This window comes from Apiospora phragmitis, assembly GCF_038363925.1.
Source record: "Apiospora phragmitis strain CBS 135458 chromosome Unknown utg000010l:1.0-9815664.0:1.0-9183399.0, whole genome shotgun sequence".
Taxonomy (NCBI): Eukaryota; Fungi; Ascomycota; class Sordariomycetes; order Amphisphaeriales; family Apiosporaceae; genus Apiospora; species Apiospora phragmitis.
The window spans coordinates 904,742-919,314 of NW_027117409.1; the positions used below are offsets into that span (position 1 = coordinate 904,742).

General features: G+C 55.3%; 9 protein-coding genes across 9 annotated transcripts; 7 read left to right on the forward strand and 2 right to left on the reverse strand.

The window, feature by feature from the left end:
• Window positions 1–1,088: 1,088 nt before the first annotated feature.
• Window positions 1,089–2,441, forward strand: PG994_010084 (fork head domain-containing protein; the record flags this gene model as incomplete). The annotated part of the gene is made up of 1 exon (XM_066861493.1): window positions 1,089–2,441. The coding sequence occupies one exon, from the start codon at window positions 1,089–1,091 to the stop codon at window positions 2,439–2,441; it is 1,353 nt and encodes a 450-aa protein (XP_066710603.1).
• A 34-nt stretch (window positions 2,442–2,475) lies between these two features.
• Window positions 2,476–3,351, forward strand: PG994_010085 (forkhead box protein L2; the record flags this gene model as incomplete). Its single annotated transcript, XM_066861494.1, has 1 exon — window positions 2,476–3,351. The coding sequence occupies one exon, from the start codon at window positions 2,476–2,478 to the stop codon at window positions 3,349–3,351; it is 876 nt and encodes a 291-aa protein (XP_066710604.1).
• A 1,238-nt stretch (window positions 3,352–4,589) lies between these two features.
• Window positions 4,590–5,467, reverse strand: PG994_010086 (uncharacterized protein; the record flags this gene model as incomplete). Its single annotated transcript, XM_066861495.1, has 3 exons — window positions 4,590–4,783; window positions 4,844–5,209; window positions 5,389–5,467. The coding sequence occupies 3 exons, from the start codon at window positions 5,465–5,467 to the stop codon at window positions 4,590–4,592; spliced, it is 639 nt and encodes a 212-aa protein (XP_066710605.1).
• Window positions 5,468–6,373: 906 nt separating this feature from the next.
• On the forward strand, window positions 6,374–7,501 carry PG994_010087 (Peroxisomal biogenesis factor 3; the record flags this gene model as incomplete). The annotated part of the gene is made up of 4 exons (XM_066861496.1): window positions 6,374–6,531; window positions 6,612–6,995; window positions 7,070–7,128; window positions 7,218–7,501. The coding sequence occupies 4 exons, from the start codon at window positions 6,374–6,376 to the stop codon at window positions 7,499–7,501; spliced, it is 885 nt and encodes a 294-aa protein (XP_066710606.1).
• A 17-nt stretch (window positions 7,502–7,518) lies between these two features.
• Window positions 7,519–8,187, forward strand: PG994_010088 (uncharacterized protein; the record flags this gene model as incomplete). The annotated part of the gene is made up of 1 exon (XM_066861497.1): window positions 7,519–8,187. One exon carries the CDS (start codon window positions 7,519–7,521, stop codon window positions 8,185–8,187), a length of 669 nt encoding a protein of 222 aa, XP_066710607.1.
• Window positions 8,188–8,977: 790 nt separating this feature from the next.
• PG994_010089 (uncharacterized protein) lies at window positions 8,978–9,742 on the reverse strand (the record flags this gene model as incomplete). Its single annotated transcript, XM_066861498.1, has 3 exons — window positions 8,978–9,057; window positions 9,191–9,651; window positions 9,693–9,742. The coding sequence occupies 3 exons, from the start codon at window positions 9,740–9,742 to the stop codon at window positions 8,978–8,980; spliced, it is 591 nt and encodes a 196-aa protein (XP_066710608.1).
• A 1,386-nt stretch (window positions 9,743–11,128) lies between these two features.
• PG994_010090 (uncharacterized protein) lies at window positions 11,129–11,341 on the forward strand (the record flags this gene model as incomplete). The annotated part of the gene is made up of 1 exon (XM_066861499.1): window positions 11,129–11,341. One exon carries the CDS (start codon window positions 11,129–11,131, stop codon window positions 11,339–11,341), a length of 213 nt encoding a protein of 70 aa, XP_066710609.1.
• Window positions 11,342–11,955: 614 nt separating this feature from the next.
• On the forward strand, window positions 11,956–12,873 carry PG994_010091 (CAMKK/CAMKK-META protein kinase; the record flags this gene model as incomplete). Its single annotated transcript, XM_066861500.1, has 2 exons — window positions 11,956–12,385; window positions 12,449–12,873. 2 exons carry the CDS (start codon window positions 11,956–11,958, stop codon window positions 12,871–12,873), a joined length of 855 nt encoding a protein of 284 aa, XP_066710610.1.
• Window positions 12,874–13,114: 241 nt separating this feature from the next.
• PG994_010092 (Calcium/calmodulin-dependent protein kinase kinase cmkC) lies at window positions 13,115–13,969 on the forward strand (the record flags this gene model as incomplete). The annotated part of the gene is made up of 1 exon (XM_066861501.1): window positions 13,115–13,969. One exon carries the CDS (start codon window positions 13,115–13,117, stop codon window positions 13,967–13,969), a length of 855 nt encoding a protein of 284 aa, XP_066710611.1.
• Between the last annotated feature and the right edge of the window lie 604 nt (window positions 13,970–14,573).

Here is a 14,573-nt window from a genome sequence, read left to right on the forward strand (position 1 = left end):
ACACACCATATTGCACGCTAGGACTAGCAGGACTAGAACTTGGGCTTGGCTAGGAAGGTTGCGACCAGCTGGGCGTTCCTGCGCTGCACTACCGTTCCTATCAGCTTAGCCTCTCCCACTTCTGCCGGAAACTTGGACTTGGGCGAGACGAGAGAGACAAGAGAGAACCTTGAAGCGCTCTCCCTTCCTCTCGCGCGTCCTTCAATCTTCAGCTGGGTTTTGGCCTATACTAACTAACATACTTGCTGACCTCTTCGGTCCCAAGATAGAAATTGCCTGGTGTCAATCTACCTGCTTTTGGTCTGGTCATTCCCACCCCACGAAACGAAGAGCGTTGTACCATTTCATCTCTTCTCTTCTTTCCCCTCCTTCACTCCCATCATACACTTACACAGCCGACCACTGGGACGAGTATTATTCCCTTCTCTCCTCCACCTTATCCTGCATTCCGCTCCCCATCTTCTTTTTGCATATCCGCTCACCCGCTCGCCCGCTCGCCGTATGCTTGTGCAGTGCATTACTGTACCTTGTTGGATACTGCTACCGCTGCTGCTGCTCCTACTACTGTACGAAGAAACCGGGGAAGCTCCCTTTGATTGCTCTTGACGAACAGTCTATCTCGCCAACCCATATTGATCCTCGGTGATATCCTACCTGTGATCCTCTCTCTCTCCGCAGCCGCATCTCGATGTAGAAAAGCTTTCTTTTCGCAAACCGCACTATTACAGCACTTGTGAGACTTTGATCGAGGCTCATCAACCCACACCTATCGCGCCACAGTCACCCTGGCTTCCAGGCTCCACTGGTAATTAAATCTGCGAGCCCGATCCAAGGTGAGTAGATGGCCCACGCTTTTTCACGCGAAATATCCCACCGTCATGCAGCCTGTCGGGTGGGTTCCCAAGTTCCATCGCACCTTCCGTGAACGGGAGAATACATTACCAGGGCATCCGCATCTTCACCTCCAAATGGACTACTGACTAACCCTCGCTATCAGTTATCTATCTATCACCGTCACATCAATCACACCAGATCACATCCATACCCAGCATCGCTCGACCAGCACTCGCCTCCGATCATAGGCCGCCATGGCCAACCCGACGCGCTTCGCCGCCAGCGCGGAACCGCTCCAGATTTACCAGGACGACTTCTTTGAACAATCAATGCACGACTCGATCAGCCGCGCTCCCATGCCCATGATGGACCATCACCACCACCAGCAGCACCAGCATTATGCACCACGCATGCCTCTGGGCAGCTCGAATACCAACGTGCTCTTCAACCCTCCCTCGAATGGAATGGGGAAGCAAAACTCACCGTTCAAGGCCACAGGACGCATGCAATCACCTCTCACACCGCTCAAATCGCAAGGACCCAATAGGATGGACCCGGTCTCTTTATTGCCGCCAAGTTCGAACGGACAGATGACCGACTCGATGATGAAGAAGCCGCCAACAATGTCGAGGTTCAAGACCGCATCATCTCAGAGGGCAATGATGGATTTGAGCTACAATTACGGAAAGGAGAACATTCACCCGGTCTTATACCCGGCACCACCCGCTCCCTTTCATCTCAACCTCGAGAACTACTACCAGAAGGCTCCCAGCAAACGCGCATTGCTCGAGGCCGCTCCGATAAAAGAGGCAAGACCGACGAAAATCGCGCGCACGGACGAGCCATCTTTACCGCCTCATGATTCATTTCCTCCCATCGCGGATGATGGCCAGAAACCCGGACATAGCTATGCCCAACTGATCGGCATGGCCATTTTACGGGCCCCGAACCGGCGCCTAACACTATCCCAGATCTACAAGTGGATCTCGGATAGCTATTCATTCTACAACGCCAATGATGCCGGCTGGCAGAACAGCATTCGCCATAACCTTAGCCTGAACAAGGCCTTTATCAAGCAGGAGAGGCCCAAGGACGACCCGGGAAAGGGGAACTACTGGTCGATTGAGCCTGGCATGGAACACTTGTTCTTGAAGGAGAAGCCAACCCGGAAGTCTCAGACCAGCATCGAGAATGTGCCCGTCATGTCCATGTCGACCAACCTGGAGCCTGCTCGCTCGGAGTTGAACCCCCTACATTCGTCAAATGAGCTACCTACGTTACCACCGCCAGTGCTACCAGCTCAACCTCAGATGCCATACCAGCTGCCTGAGTCGGCGGGCCGGCCTGTCACCGCCCCGGCCGAGGTTTCGTCCGACGCTACAATCCCCTTGTCAGACAGCCCCGAGGAACAAGTTGAGAAACTAGAGCAGGATGCTGGAGATGAGAGCAATCTATACTCGCCACTGCCGGCTGCTATGCACTCTTCACCGCCGATTCCACGACAACGTCGTAGCAATACGCCGCCTCCCTTGACTCGAGGTCGAGCTTCGTCCGGCGCTCGCGGTCACCCGGCCCCGAAAGCATGTCTCCACGGGTTCGATGGATGATAGTGGCTACATCTCCTCGTTGGAGTCCTCCGCTATGCGTCCGAACCAAGGCTCACGAAACCTCACTTCTGAAGCGGACCGTCCCCGAATCAAGCGCGGGAGGGCCGAGGAAGAGATTGCACGCCTCCGGGCTTCTTCGTATGACAGTCCGAGTAAGAGCCGTTCATACGGCTTCGTGCCCCCGTCCTCATCCCCACTTCGGCAGACTCATGAGTCAAACCAAATGCTTCCTCCCTTGACCCCTGCCGTCAAGATCAAGGCACCAACTAGGCCTCCGCCTTCGGTATCCCCCAATACCAACTTGCGTCTCCACCGGGACAAAGTCAGCAGCATGTTGAACTCGCCTTTGCGACGTGTAAACAACCTGACGGACGGTTTGACATCGGGAAGCCCTGCGTTCCACGTTGACGATTCGTTCTTTAACTTCGGCGACTTTGTTCATGATGGAACCAGCTTCGATATCTTCCAGGATGGCAACCTCGATTCATTCTTCCCCGCTGCTATAGAGGCCGGGTCACCTATCAAGCGCTCGGTTAAGAGACTGCGCATGGACCGGGCCCATTCCGCCAGCGCTCTTGGCGAGATTACCGGCAATGTGTCCAAGAACCTCACGCCAGCTCCGCCGAAGTTTCATAACCAAGCTGCTCTACCGTACGAGACGCCAAGCAAAGTGTTCGAGGGAATGTCGTCGCCAAGCAAGGTGTTCATGCAATCTCCCATCAAGAACACCGGCGACTGGAACCCAATGGACGATTTCTGTTCGAGCCACTTCTTCGACGAGAACGATGAAAACTGCGCTGGACTTGACATTCTTCAAGGGTTCGAGAAGATTGGCAGCTCAAGCAACACCGCCGCACCAACCAGGGCCTCGAAGCCCGGGCTTGGCAGGAGTTTCACCACCACCTTCTAATACTCTTCTGCAGAGCCCAGCGCTCTTGCTCCATCCTTGGACTTCTGACGATTTATGAATGAACGACTACAACACATCTTGTCTGCTGTCTTGGAGATGCCATAGACACTCCCTTGTCGTCTTACGAAAGACGCAGACTAATATAGACTGGCGAAAAAACTCCTCGCCTCACGGCATTCTTGTCCATTGTTTTTCCAAGTATAATGACGCTACGTGGCCTGGGTACATATCGACGCCTTGCATGTCGATCGAATTTGGCTTACAATCTTTGTTTTTGGTCCTGTTTTTTTGCGAGCGAGTTTGGATGGAATTCACCCATCACCTCTGGACACCCTACCTACTTTAATCCTATTGGGTAACGGTAATCCTCTGAAGAGCATTAGGGAGCAGCGGCGTATGTGCAACTGTGCGGGATATCTACTGAGGCGAGAAGAGGCAAGAGATGGATTACGAGTATGGGAACATGTTGATTTGGTCTTTTTGTTTGGAGTCTTGTAGCAACGGCATGTGAAGAGACGAGTATGTTTGTCCTTTCTTGGAATGAATCATTGCGGCATGGCGAATCGATTTGGTGTCGTTGGCGGATATCTCCTATTGAGAATTTGCTTTTGCTTTTACAACACATTGATGTCGTTCAATACAAATGAACTCTTGAGATTTTACCTTAACTCCACTTCGATGTTTTATGACATGAAGTAAACGCATCCCTCAAGACTATCTATCGTCCTACCTTACAGCTTGCTGGTTGTGGTAGGCGGAGACCGAGAAGGGCTTGACGATCGCTTCTCATCCATCAGGTCCGTAACCGTACTCCGGAGGTTCGTCCTGAGTGAATCTACAATCATGTCAGTCCAACCTTGGACTCTCTGAGCAAATTCACGACGTATATCAACATCAGACGGCTTTTCAGAGCTCAACATTCTCGTAAGGGGTATCAATCGATCAATTCAACCCTGGCTCTTTGTGTAGTTTCAAACACACCCAAGCCAGTAGTTCCCGCCGTAGAAACAAAACATATATATATATATATCCGAGTTTGCCATGAGCAGGCCCAATTCCATCACCAACGCCGAGAGAAGCCCAAATGCCGCCCGTTCCTTTGCCATTGACGAAACGATAAATAAAATAAAGACGTGCGCCGAAAGTAAGCATGTATAGCAGCAGTACTAGTACTGCTTCCATCATGACGAAGAGCCAGGCCACCCTACATAAGAAACATGCCACTTCTCTCCCCATACTTAATAAATGCCCATCCGGGTGGCCCAGCCGCTGCTGTCCTCCTTCTGGTTCACGACGATCTGGTAGGGGAAGGGGTTCGCGTCCGTCGTCGTGATGGGCGGGATGTGGTCCTTCTGCTGGTTGACGATGTCGACGATCTTCAGGACGGTGCCGCGCAGGGTCGTCTCCATGGCGTTGCGCACCTTGGCCCTCTCTGTTTTGCGACGGGGGGAATGTTAGATAGCTTGCAAGTTATACATACATACATGCATACGAAAGAAAGGGAAAAGGGGAAAGGGCAAAGTAACGCACCCGTCTCCGTCTTTGGGCTCGGCGACCGTCACCTTGACGGTCCAGCGCTCCCAGCAGACCTCCTCGTCGACCGAGGGCCGCATGTACCACGTCTTGCGCCGCTTCTTCTCGAGGAACTGGACCGAGATGGTGCCCCGACCGCCGCCGCCATTATGAGAGGTGTTGTTGTTGGTGAGGACGACCTCGCGGTGCAGCTCGCCCGTGCGCTTGGCGATCATGGTGTCGAGCTCGGCGTCGTTGACGTAGGGGGAGCGACAGGCCAGGACCTCGCGCGTCTCGGGGGCGAGGCAGGGGAAGAAGCGGTGGAAGAAGATGGTGTGGAGGATGCCTGCGGCGGAAAAGTTAATTTATGTCATACTGCGGATATGTAAGATCACAACCCATGCCGTCAACTCCTTTCAATAGGTTCATGGTGCGACGGCTTGCTCCGTCGCCCCGTAGGCATCTCGTATTTGTCCTCGGGGCCGGGTATATGAGGGAAAAGGGGCTATTCTCATATCTTCGTACCTCCAACAACATCGCGAACCGACGTGGGGTCGACAAAGGCGTCGAGTATGAACTCCTGGGGGTTCTGTTGAGGGTCCATTGTCGTTGCCCAAGGATGGAGAATGGATGCGATACCGTGTTCGGCTCACATAGAGCCCGGGTGAGGAAAGACGAGGACGAGAAGTAGTGTGTGTGGGTACGTATTTAGTAGATGCGAATTGCGTATTGTTGACTACTTCTCTATGATTGTTGGGCCAGAGACATGACTGACTGGCTGGCTGACTCTACTTCGCGATGGCTTTTCTCCTTTCCTTCCTGTATCGCTTTCGTTCTCGAAGATCCGATATACGCAGCTTACGTTTTGGAGGGGTCACAAAGGTTGGTGGCGTCAACGTCAATGTGGAGCTGAGCTGCGGGAGCTTCTGATTGCCATTGAGTACGGGCAGTAAAGTACAGCCCCTACACTGGACAACCTTGCCCGTTTTCTGCCCTACAGCGCGGATGACGATGATCAGTACATGCATCAATCCTTATCAGTGATCAATCAATCAATCAACCAAGCCTCGTTGTGGCTGTCACGGGGGAAGCAGCCTGGCCAAATACGTGCCCCGTTACCCCATGCCGAGGCCCAAGGTGACCCCCCAGAAGTACCGAGCCGGGGGTGTTGGGGTGTTACGTTAGGGGGTATTAGAAAGGTACCTAAACTTTTAGCCGCAGAGACGCGAGTTGTAGGCACGAGCTCATAAGTTTATCACGGCCAAGAAGAAGGCTGGGCTTTGACACAAACCGTCGATAAGTCGATGATGGCTTACACGTGTAGAGCTCCAATCCCACTGCAGAGCTTCTGATCACTCACTCACTCACTCACTCACATACCCAATTCTCAAGTTTTTATTGTTGTTTGTTTTTGGTTTATCTCTCTTCAAATCTCCCATGATATTTCAATAGCTCGCCTGTAACCTGAACCTGTGCATGTCCGTGTTCTTGGGGCAGTTACCGCAATACGATGTTCTCCGCGACGAGACGGTGGTTTCGCCGCAATAGGACGCCCGTCGCAATCGGCGTCGGCGTCGTCGGCGCTGGTTTTCTAGCCACACAATATGTCCTCAACAAAATCAACGATGCGCGCGAGCGCATGAGTAGCGACCGCATCGCCAAAGAAAAGTACGTCTCCCCGTTGATGTCGCCATCCATCCAGAAGCCCTCCCCCTTTGAACTGACCAACGACCTTTGTCGCGTTATAGCCTTCGGCGGCGATTCGAACAGAACCAAGAGGACTGCACCTTCACCGTCCTCGCCCTCCTGCCCACCGCCACGGCCAACATCCTGGAAGCGATGAACACCGAGAAGATCACGCTGGAGATCCAGCAGATGAAGAGCGCGGCCAAGAGTACGCGCAGCGGCGACTCCAATGCGGCACCGCCGAGTATAGCGGATACCACCCTGACCGAGGGGGAGGAGGGCAAGAGCGTCGCGAGCCTACAGAGCGAGAGCGGAAGTGCATGCCAGCCAAATGACGCTTCCTCCGTCGTCCCAAACGGGCGATGGGGCTCAAGACGGCGGGCAAACCCCTGCGCCGAAGCCGCGGAGGACGAAGCGACAGCTGTGGGACGACTTAACGATAAGCTGTAAGTCGGTGAAGCATTGAAGGACGAATTGATATTCAAAAGAGACAGCGGCTGACCATTAGGGTTTGTTTTAGCCATTACCCGCGCCTACACACTAGTATACACGCTCGCCCTCCTCACGATGCTCACCAGGGTCCAACTCAACCTCCTGGGCCGCCGGAGCTACCTCTCGAGCGTCATCTCGCTCGCGACGGGGACCGCCCAGTCCACGATAAGCCTAAGAGAACAATGACGACGAAAACGACCCGGAGCACCAGGTCTACGGCAGCGACTTCGACATCAACCGGAAGTACCTGACCTTCAGCTGGTGGCTGCTGAACAAGGGCTGGGAGGAGCTGGGCCGGCGGGTCGAGGAGGCCGTGCGCGACGTCTTCGGCCACCTCAGCCCGCGGGACCTCTTGAGCTACGACACGTTCACGCAGCTCACCTTCGAGGTGCGCAAGAAGATCGAGGGGACCGCGACCTTGAAAAGGGCGAGCAGAGGGGATCCAAGTGGCTGTCCATAGTCCTGCCCCCGCGCGACATGGAGGACCACGTCCTCCGGGAGTCGGGCGTGCTTGGCGAGAGCGCGACCGCGGAGACGCAGTCCCAAGGCGGGGCTGGTGCACAAACAACGACAACGGGTTCCTCGGCCTCATCCCTACGGCGGCTGCTGGACGAGACGTCGGACCTGGTCGAGTCGCCCGCCTTTTCGCACGTGCTGACGCTGGTCCTGGACGCGGGCTTCACGGTCCTGCAGCAGCAGAAGCTGCTGCCGGGGGCCTTCGAGCTGCCCGTCCACCTCAGCCCGTCCATCCCGGAGCTGGAGGACCCCGAGCAGTCGGCCAAGGTGGTGCTGCTGCCCAAGATCCTGTCGGTGCTGACGCGCCAGGCCCACGCCGTCGGCCACGGTATGATGCCCAATGAGTACCTGCAGGCCATGGAGCAGGTGCCGGACCTCGAGGCCTTCGCGGCGGTCGTCTACTCGAGCAACTGGGAGAACGAGATACAGAACGAGGGGGACGAGGCGGTGGCGGCGGCGGCGGCAAGTCAACAATCGCAACAGCAGCAGCAGTTGGCCGGCAGCTCAACGGCTGCGTCAAATCTCGAGCAGAGCAGTCAGAAGCCGACGGGGGTAGCGATGGGGGGCGGTGGGGGAGGAGAGTATGGTTCTGGTCGATCCCAATCCCGAACCCTCGCAGATGTCGTTTGAGAGTGTGTGGGAGAAGGCTTCGCAACAACAGCAGAAGCAGTAGCCGCATAAATAAATGCGGGTTGTCTAATTGAACTCGAAACTGGATTGTATTTTGACTACCTACATGTGTGTTCGGTGGGGAGGAACTGGCTTTGGGGGGAGCATTGTATAGAGTATGATGGCGGACAAGACGGTGCTGGCTTTTGATGATGATTGACGGGATGTTATTATGACATTATAATCCTTTTTGTTTTTTGAAAGCATTATGCGGGAGGAGCCAACATACCAAGGCCAGATCAGATGTATGGTTACAAGCAGGCAGTTGAATGTATCAATACAATACAGGGGGCAATGGCGGCGTCGCGACTTGGCGCATATAGAAAGACACCACCAGTATATATGTATGTATCTTCCTTTTCTAGGCCACAACAAACCAGTGTACTTTCGTAGTTGCAAGCTCCCGACACCCACAGCCTGCTCAATGTAGTTTCCTCTGCGGCCCCCTCCTTCCTATGGCTCGGGTCAGGGAGGATGCGCCCCTGCCGGCCACGCCCAGTATTTACTGCCACATGAGGCCTTCTTTGGGGTCATATATCGTGGTAGATCTTGCCGCTAGCCCAGTATCTCATTATAGACTTCATCCGAGTCACACCGGGGACCCAGGCTCTGGATTATGCGTAGTAGAGGCGGGCGTGTGTGTGGCCCCTCCCCTAGTATTAAGTTGATGCATGCCTCTCTCTCTCCCCGTCATGCTCTCTCCCCCCGTCATGTCTATTCCGGGTTGATTTTATTGTTCCTTTGCTTGCCATCACATCAAGCCCCTGACGAACTTATCCAACCCCATGTCAAACATCTCGTTCCTCACGCCTTCGCCGTTCTTATGCTCGACTGGCGATAGAGGGTTTTTGACAACTGCGGATCACCACGTTAGCAGCTTGTATACCGACAACAAACGTTATATAGCTTTCCCGGGGTCTGAGTAGCATCTTGATTCATAAGGAACAGGAGGCGGCAAACTCACCATACTCGACCCACAGGTTGATGTAGATCTGGTGCAGGACGTTGCGCATGCTGAGGGCGCCCGGCTCGGTCAGCATGGCGAAGCGCAGGCTCGAGGGCGTCTCGTAGTAATGCAGCTTGTACTGGGCGGTGCGGTAGCTGATGAAGGCGTCGTCGTCGCCGCCGAGCTTGCGCACCATGTTGCGCAAGCTAAAGACGGTGCCGAAGATCAGCTTCGCGTCGTCCTTGGCGCGCGTCGCGGCGCTGCGGCTGTCCCGGTAGGCGCCGCCGCTGATGCCGTTGTTGTTGCTGTTGCTCTGGAAGAGGTCGGTGGGAGGGGCGCGGCGGGGGCGGATTGGCGGTGTGGGTGTAACGCCGCCGGGGAGGGTGAGGTGGAAAGGCGGTGGTCGCTGCTCGTGGGTTGCGTGGATAGGGGACGCGGCGGCGGGGGGGCTATCCAGAGTTTGGAGTAGACGCACTCGGCTGTTGGGGTTGAAGGAGGAGGCCGTCCATGGTTAGCTCACGATGCCCCGGAGGAGAAAGAGGAAGGAGGAGGAGGAGGAGGAGGACGCATGACGGCAGGTGGTGGTGGTGGTTGTACTGACTGTGTCGGTCGAAGATGTAAAAGGAAAAGACCTGGACCGGCATAATTCAAGGAATAGATGAGTTGTCGGCGGCGGCTGGAAGAAGAGGGAGGAAGAAGAAGAAGAAGAAGAAGAAGAAGAAGGGTGTCCCAAGTCCGGCTTCGTCGCATTTACATTGCTCGCGGTCAATCAAACAGCCTCGCGCTCCATGCACTGATCGTGGGTCGTCGTTTCGTTGTCTCGTTCGATATTCGTCAAAATGTTGGATCGTCGTCGCCTTCCTCGAGTAGGTAGTTGGATGACTCGACTTTGTTGCTGTAGGCCGATGAAATAGGTTATGATGTAGATTATGCAATGCAGGTACACACACAGCCTTGTTGGATAAGTAAGTACGTGACTTGGCAATGCGATATTCTTGATCGGTTTTAGTGTATCCGTAAGGTTGTCCGTCAATTGACTCCTGTATTAACCTTAAGGCCAGGGTCCCTCTGGTTCGAGCTGGCCGGATTCTGGTCTGGGCCCGGCCCCCCAAGTTTCCATGGGTGTGCGCCTGGCCAGAGAGCCGCTTAGCCGGGATCGGCCCCTTCTAGGTACATGTATCACTGAAGCGCGGCCCCGCGGGGTGCCTTATTACTCCCGTGCTTAGGTTACTTCTTCTTTCAAACATTGATGTTCTTTTCAGTGATACATCCATGACCTCTATGTACCTACGTGACCGACTGACTGCAGCAGGATGGTAGGTAACTGCCGTGCAGAGTCAGTTAAACGTGGGATCATCCATTGTGATCTGCTGGCGCAGCCTCGTCAATATCGGTTCTTCAGAAGTTAGAACCATCCTCGTCCGCCCACGACCGGGATGGATGTCAGACTATTTGACTAGCAGATGGATGCACGCGGGCAGGGGTCAAGCTGCCCCCGTACAGCATCATGATTCGCTACCATGGGGAATTAGCTTGGGCGTTGGGCTGAACATGTCTAACATGACACCCTCTGTAGGGGTACAGTGCAGTACAAAATGCAGTATGGTGGATGCCTTTTCCCTTCTCGCATTGCACCCTGCTGTGGTAGAAGAGAGAGCCTGGCAAAAATATTGTTGCATTTTCCTAGATAATACGTTTCGACTGCTCCCGGCCCCTGCTCCATCGATCTGCCTTTCTGCCTACAAGGCGTTTCTATTTCAACGTCTACTACTACTTCTTCCCCCCTTCTCTTGTCTTCGCCTATTTACCTAGAGGGATATATATTATTCCAAACAACTCTCTCGGCACTCGGGGTCCCTTTTGGCAACAAACTTTGAATCGTCCCATCCCCCCCCCCCTCCCCGAAGTCTGCTGCTGACTCGCCCTTCTAAGGCGAGCCAAAAGAGCTCCGCAACCATGACGGACCCCGTCACTGCGACTGCCCCTCCAACCGCCGCCCTTGAGGCACCGCCGACCGAGCGCACCAGGAGCGACACCACGAGCTCGCGAGAAATTGGCCATGCCGCACAACCAGACATCAGGACTCTTCTCGCCTCCCCGACAATCTCCATTCAGGCCGATGGTGCTTCTGCCAAGGAACGGCGGCCCTCGCTCATGGCGCACATGTAAGCCAGCCAGCTAGCTTCAGTTCTTCTACCCATCCAGCTCCGACCACCACCACCACCCCGCATCGCATTGCGTTGCACCCTTGGCCATGATGATGATGATGATGATGATGATGCACCCCTAAATAACACGTCGCTGACATGTATACTTTGACCTTAGTTCTGCCCCTGCTGCTCAGCAATACCAAAGTCCGTTGCGACACCACAAGCGAACACCCTCGCAGCATCGCGAGGTCAAGGTGGGTACAGCGTGCTAAGCTTCGAAGCTGCGTGCAGGCGGCCGGCTTGGAACCGGGTGTGGCCGCAGCACGCCAAGAGCAAGAAACAAGAACGGGACTTGAATTAATTACCTGCCACAGGAAACTCTCAATGCACGCTCCGAATACACTAGCGACGATACCGATGGCACCAAGCTCCGAATAAACCAATACATCATCCGCGAGGAGATCGGCAGGGGCTCCTACGGTGCTGTCCACATCGCGACAGACCAGTTCGGAGTCGAATTTGTACGAGACAATTCCCAAATCCCCGAGCCGGGCCGTCCAGCACCATCAAGTCCAATGGGCATGGCTCGGCAGGCCAAGAGTGGTTCTTGGCACTTAGTCTACAAGGCTTACCATGTTACCATCTAGGCTATCAAAGAGTTCTCCAAGTCCCGACTGCGGAAGAGGGCCCAGTCCAATATTCTGCGGCGGCCTCCCGCCGCGGGGTTTGGGAGGCCGGGCCGCTTTCCGCCGGGAGGGCGCGGGAGGGCGTGCTCACTGGCCGGCGCACATGAAGCAGCTTAGTCAGAACGATGCCGCCGAGGCCAAGGACGCTCTGTTCCTGATTTGGGAGGAGATTGCCATCATGAAGAAGCTGAACCACCCAAATCTGGTGCAGCTGATCGAGGTCTTAGATGACCCCGAGGAAGACTCCTTATGGATGGTGCTGGAGATGTGCAAGAAAGGGGTCGTCATGAAGGTCGGCTTGGACGATGGCGCTGACCCTTACCCCGAAGAACAATGTCGGCATTGGTTCCGTGACCTGATTCTGGGCATCGAGTATTGTAAGTATATCCATACTTGGAACGGTCTCAGGCCTAGGCTAGGTTTCTAACCAAACCTCGCAGTACACGCACAGGGGGTCATACACCGCGATATCAAACCAGACAACCTACTCCTTACCGAGGACGATGTTCTGAAGATTGTCGATTTCGGTGTCTCGGAGCTTTTCGAAAAGCCTGACACCATGATGACGGCCAAATCCGCCGGCTCGCCAGCGTTTCTACCGCCCGAGCTCTGCTTAGCGAAGCACGGGGATGTTTCGGGCAAGGCAGCAGATATATGGGCCATGGGTGTAACGCTGTACTGCCTCAAGTACGGCAGGCTGCCTTTCAAGCGGGACAATGTTCTAGATATGTACGAGGCGATTCGGAACGATCAACCGGAAATCCCCCCAGAAGAGGGCCCGAAATTCAGGGATCTGATTACTCGGCTGCTCGACAAGGATGCGAGCAGGAGGATATGCATGTTGGAAATAAGAGTGAGCCTTTGACTTGCAATAACATGCGCTTTGGGGCTTGGTTTGCTGACGATTATAGGAACACCCGTGGGTGACTCTTAACGGCAGCGATCCCCTACTATCCGAGGTGGAGAACTGTTCCGACATGATTGATATGCCAAACGACCTTGAAGTCAACTATGCCTTCACACCGAAAATGAGCAACATGCTCACGGTGGTAAGCTGTACATACAGAACCTCAGAGAAAGTGCCTGGCTAACGCAGTGGGTAGATGATGGCTATCAACAAATTCAAGGGGCTTCTGGCCAGGAGCCGTCCAAGCACCCCGGGCTCTAGGACGCCGCGGACGCCAAGGACGCTACAGATACCCAATGCACCTTCCAATAACCACCAGACTGTTAAGCCTATGGTCACGTGGAACGAGGCCTACCATCCCAAAGAGCCTGAACCCAAACAACCCGAACCTAGGGAGCAGTCAACACCTCCCCCCGCAGGCCGACCACGGCACAAATCCGTCGCGGAGGAGGCCGCCGACATCGTTGAGGCCCGCAAAGCCTGGAAGGCATCCAACGTCCATCCCAGTAGCAGCCAGGCTAGAGGATCAGGAGGAGGTTCAGGTTCAGACACCCCTCCGGGCGAGAAGGGCCACGCGCACGAGCCCACCGACCACTCGCCCCGCCTGCTCGGCATCGGCCTCGGCGGCCGCGACGAGTTCAACCACAAGGAGACGCCCGCGGATGTGGTGTCGGATTCGCCGACGGGCGTCGACTTCAACCTGTACGACCGCGCCTTCGAGGCGGAGATCGAGCGGATCCGCGCCGAGAACCGGCAGCGCGGCCCGGACGCGCCGCCGAAGAAGACGACGTACCTGACGCGCTTGGTGCACGAGAAGGAAAAGTACTTTGGCGACGACTCGATGATCCTCGAGGCCGGGCGCAGCCTGCCGGGGCTCGCGTCGTCGGGGATGAGTAAGGCGAGCGCGGCGACGGCTAAGGCGCTGGGGCGGATGCATCTCGGCGGGGGCGGCATGAGGAGAGTGGCAGTAAGGGTGATATTGCTGCTACCACGCCTACGCCGGAGGCGGCGGCTGCGGCTGCGGCTGCGGCTGCGGCTGCGGCTGCGGCGGTGACGGCGATGGCTGAGGAGGAGGAAGAAGCCAATAAGAAGAAACGGGAGCTTGGTGGGGAGAAGAAGGAGAAAGAGAAGGGGGGAGGAGGAGGAAGAAGAGACAGCAGCAACTGTGACGACAACAACTCGTGGTGCTGAGAAGCAGGTTAATAATAACGACGAGAACACGAACAACAAGACGGTATCGGAGGAACCGATGACAATCTCTGAGAGCTACGAGAACGTCAAGGAGTCCGTACATAAGTTCGTCGACGTGGTGGCGTCCACGATGCAGGCTAAGTTGGCAGGGGCCAAAGGTGCAGGCGCTTCTAAGGAGTAGTGCGTGGCAAGCAAGCAGCTTGGAGGAGGAGTATATCGACACATGAGCAAACTCCACTGTCCTGGCGGCGGTAAAAGGCCATCGGTTTCTTTCGCAGTCCAGACTCGAAATTTGGAAATGTTTTCGAGGCGTGTGCATTGTAGTAGGCAGCCGCCACCCGTTCGGGATGGGGGGAGAATGAAACTGGGACACATTACCATAAGAAGCAAGCCGGCAACAAAACAACTCGAGCTACGTTTGTGTGTGGTGGTATGTTGATATTCTTGACTATGCGAACAAAAGCGGA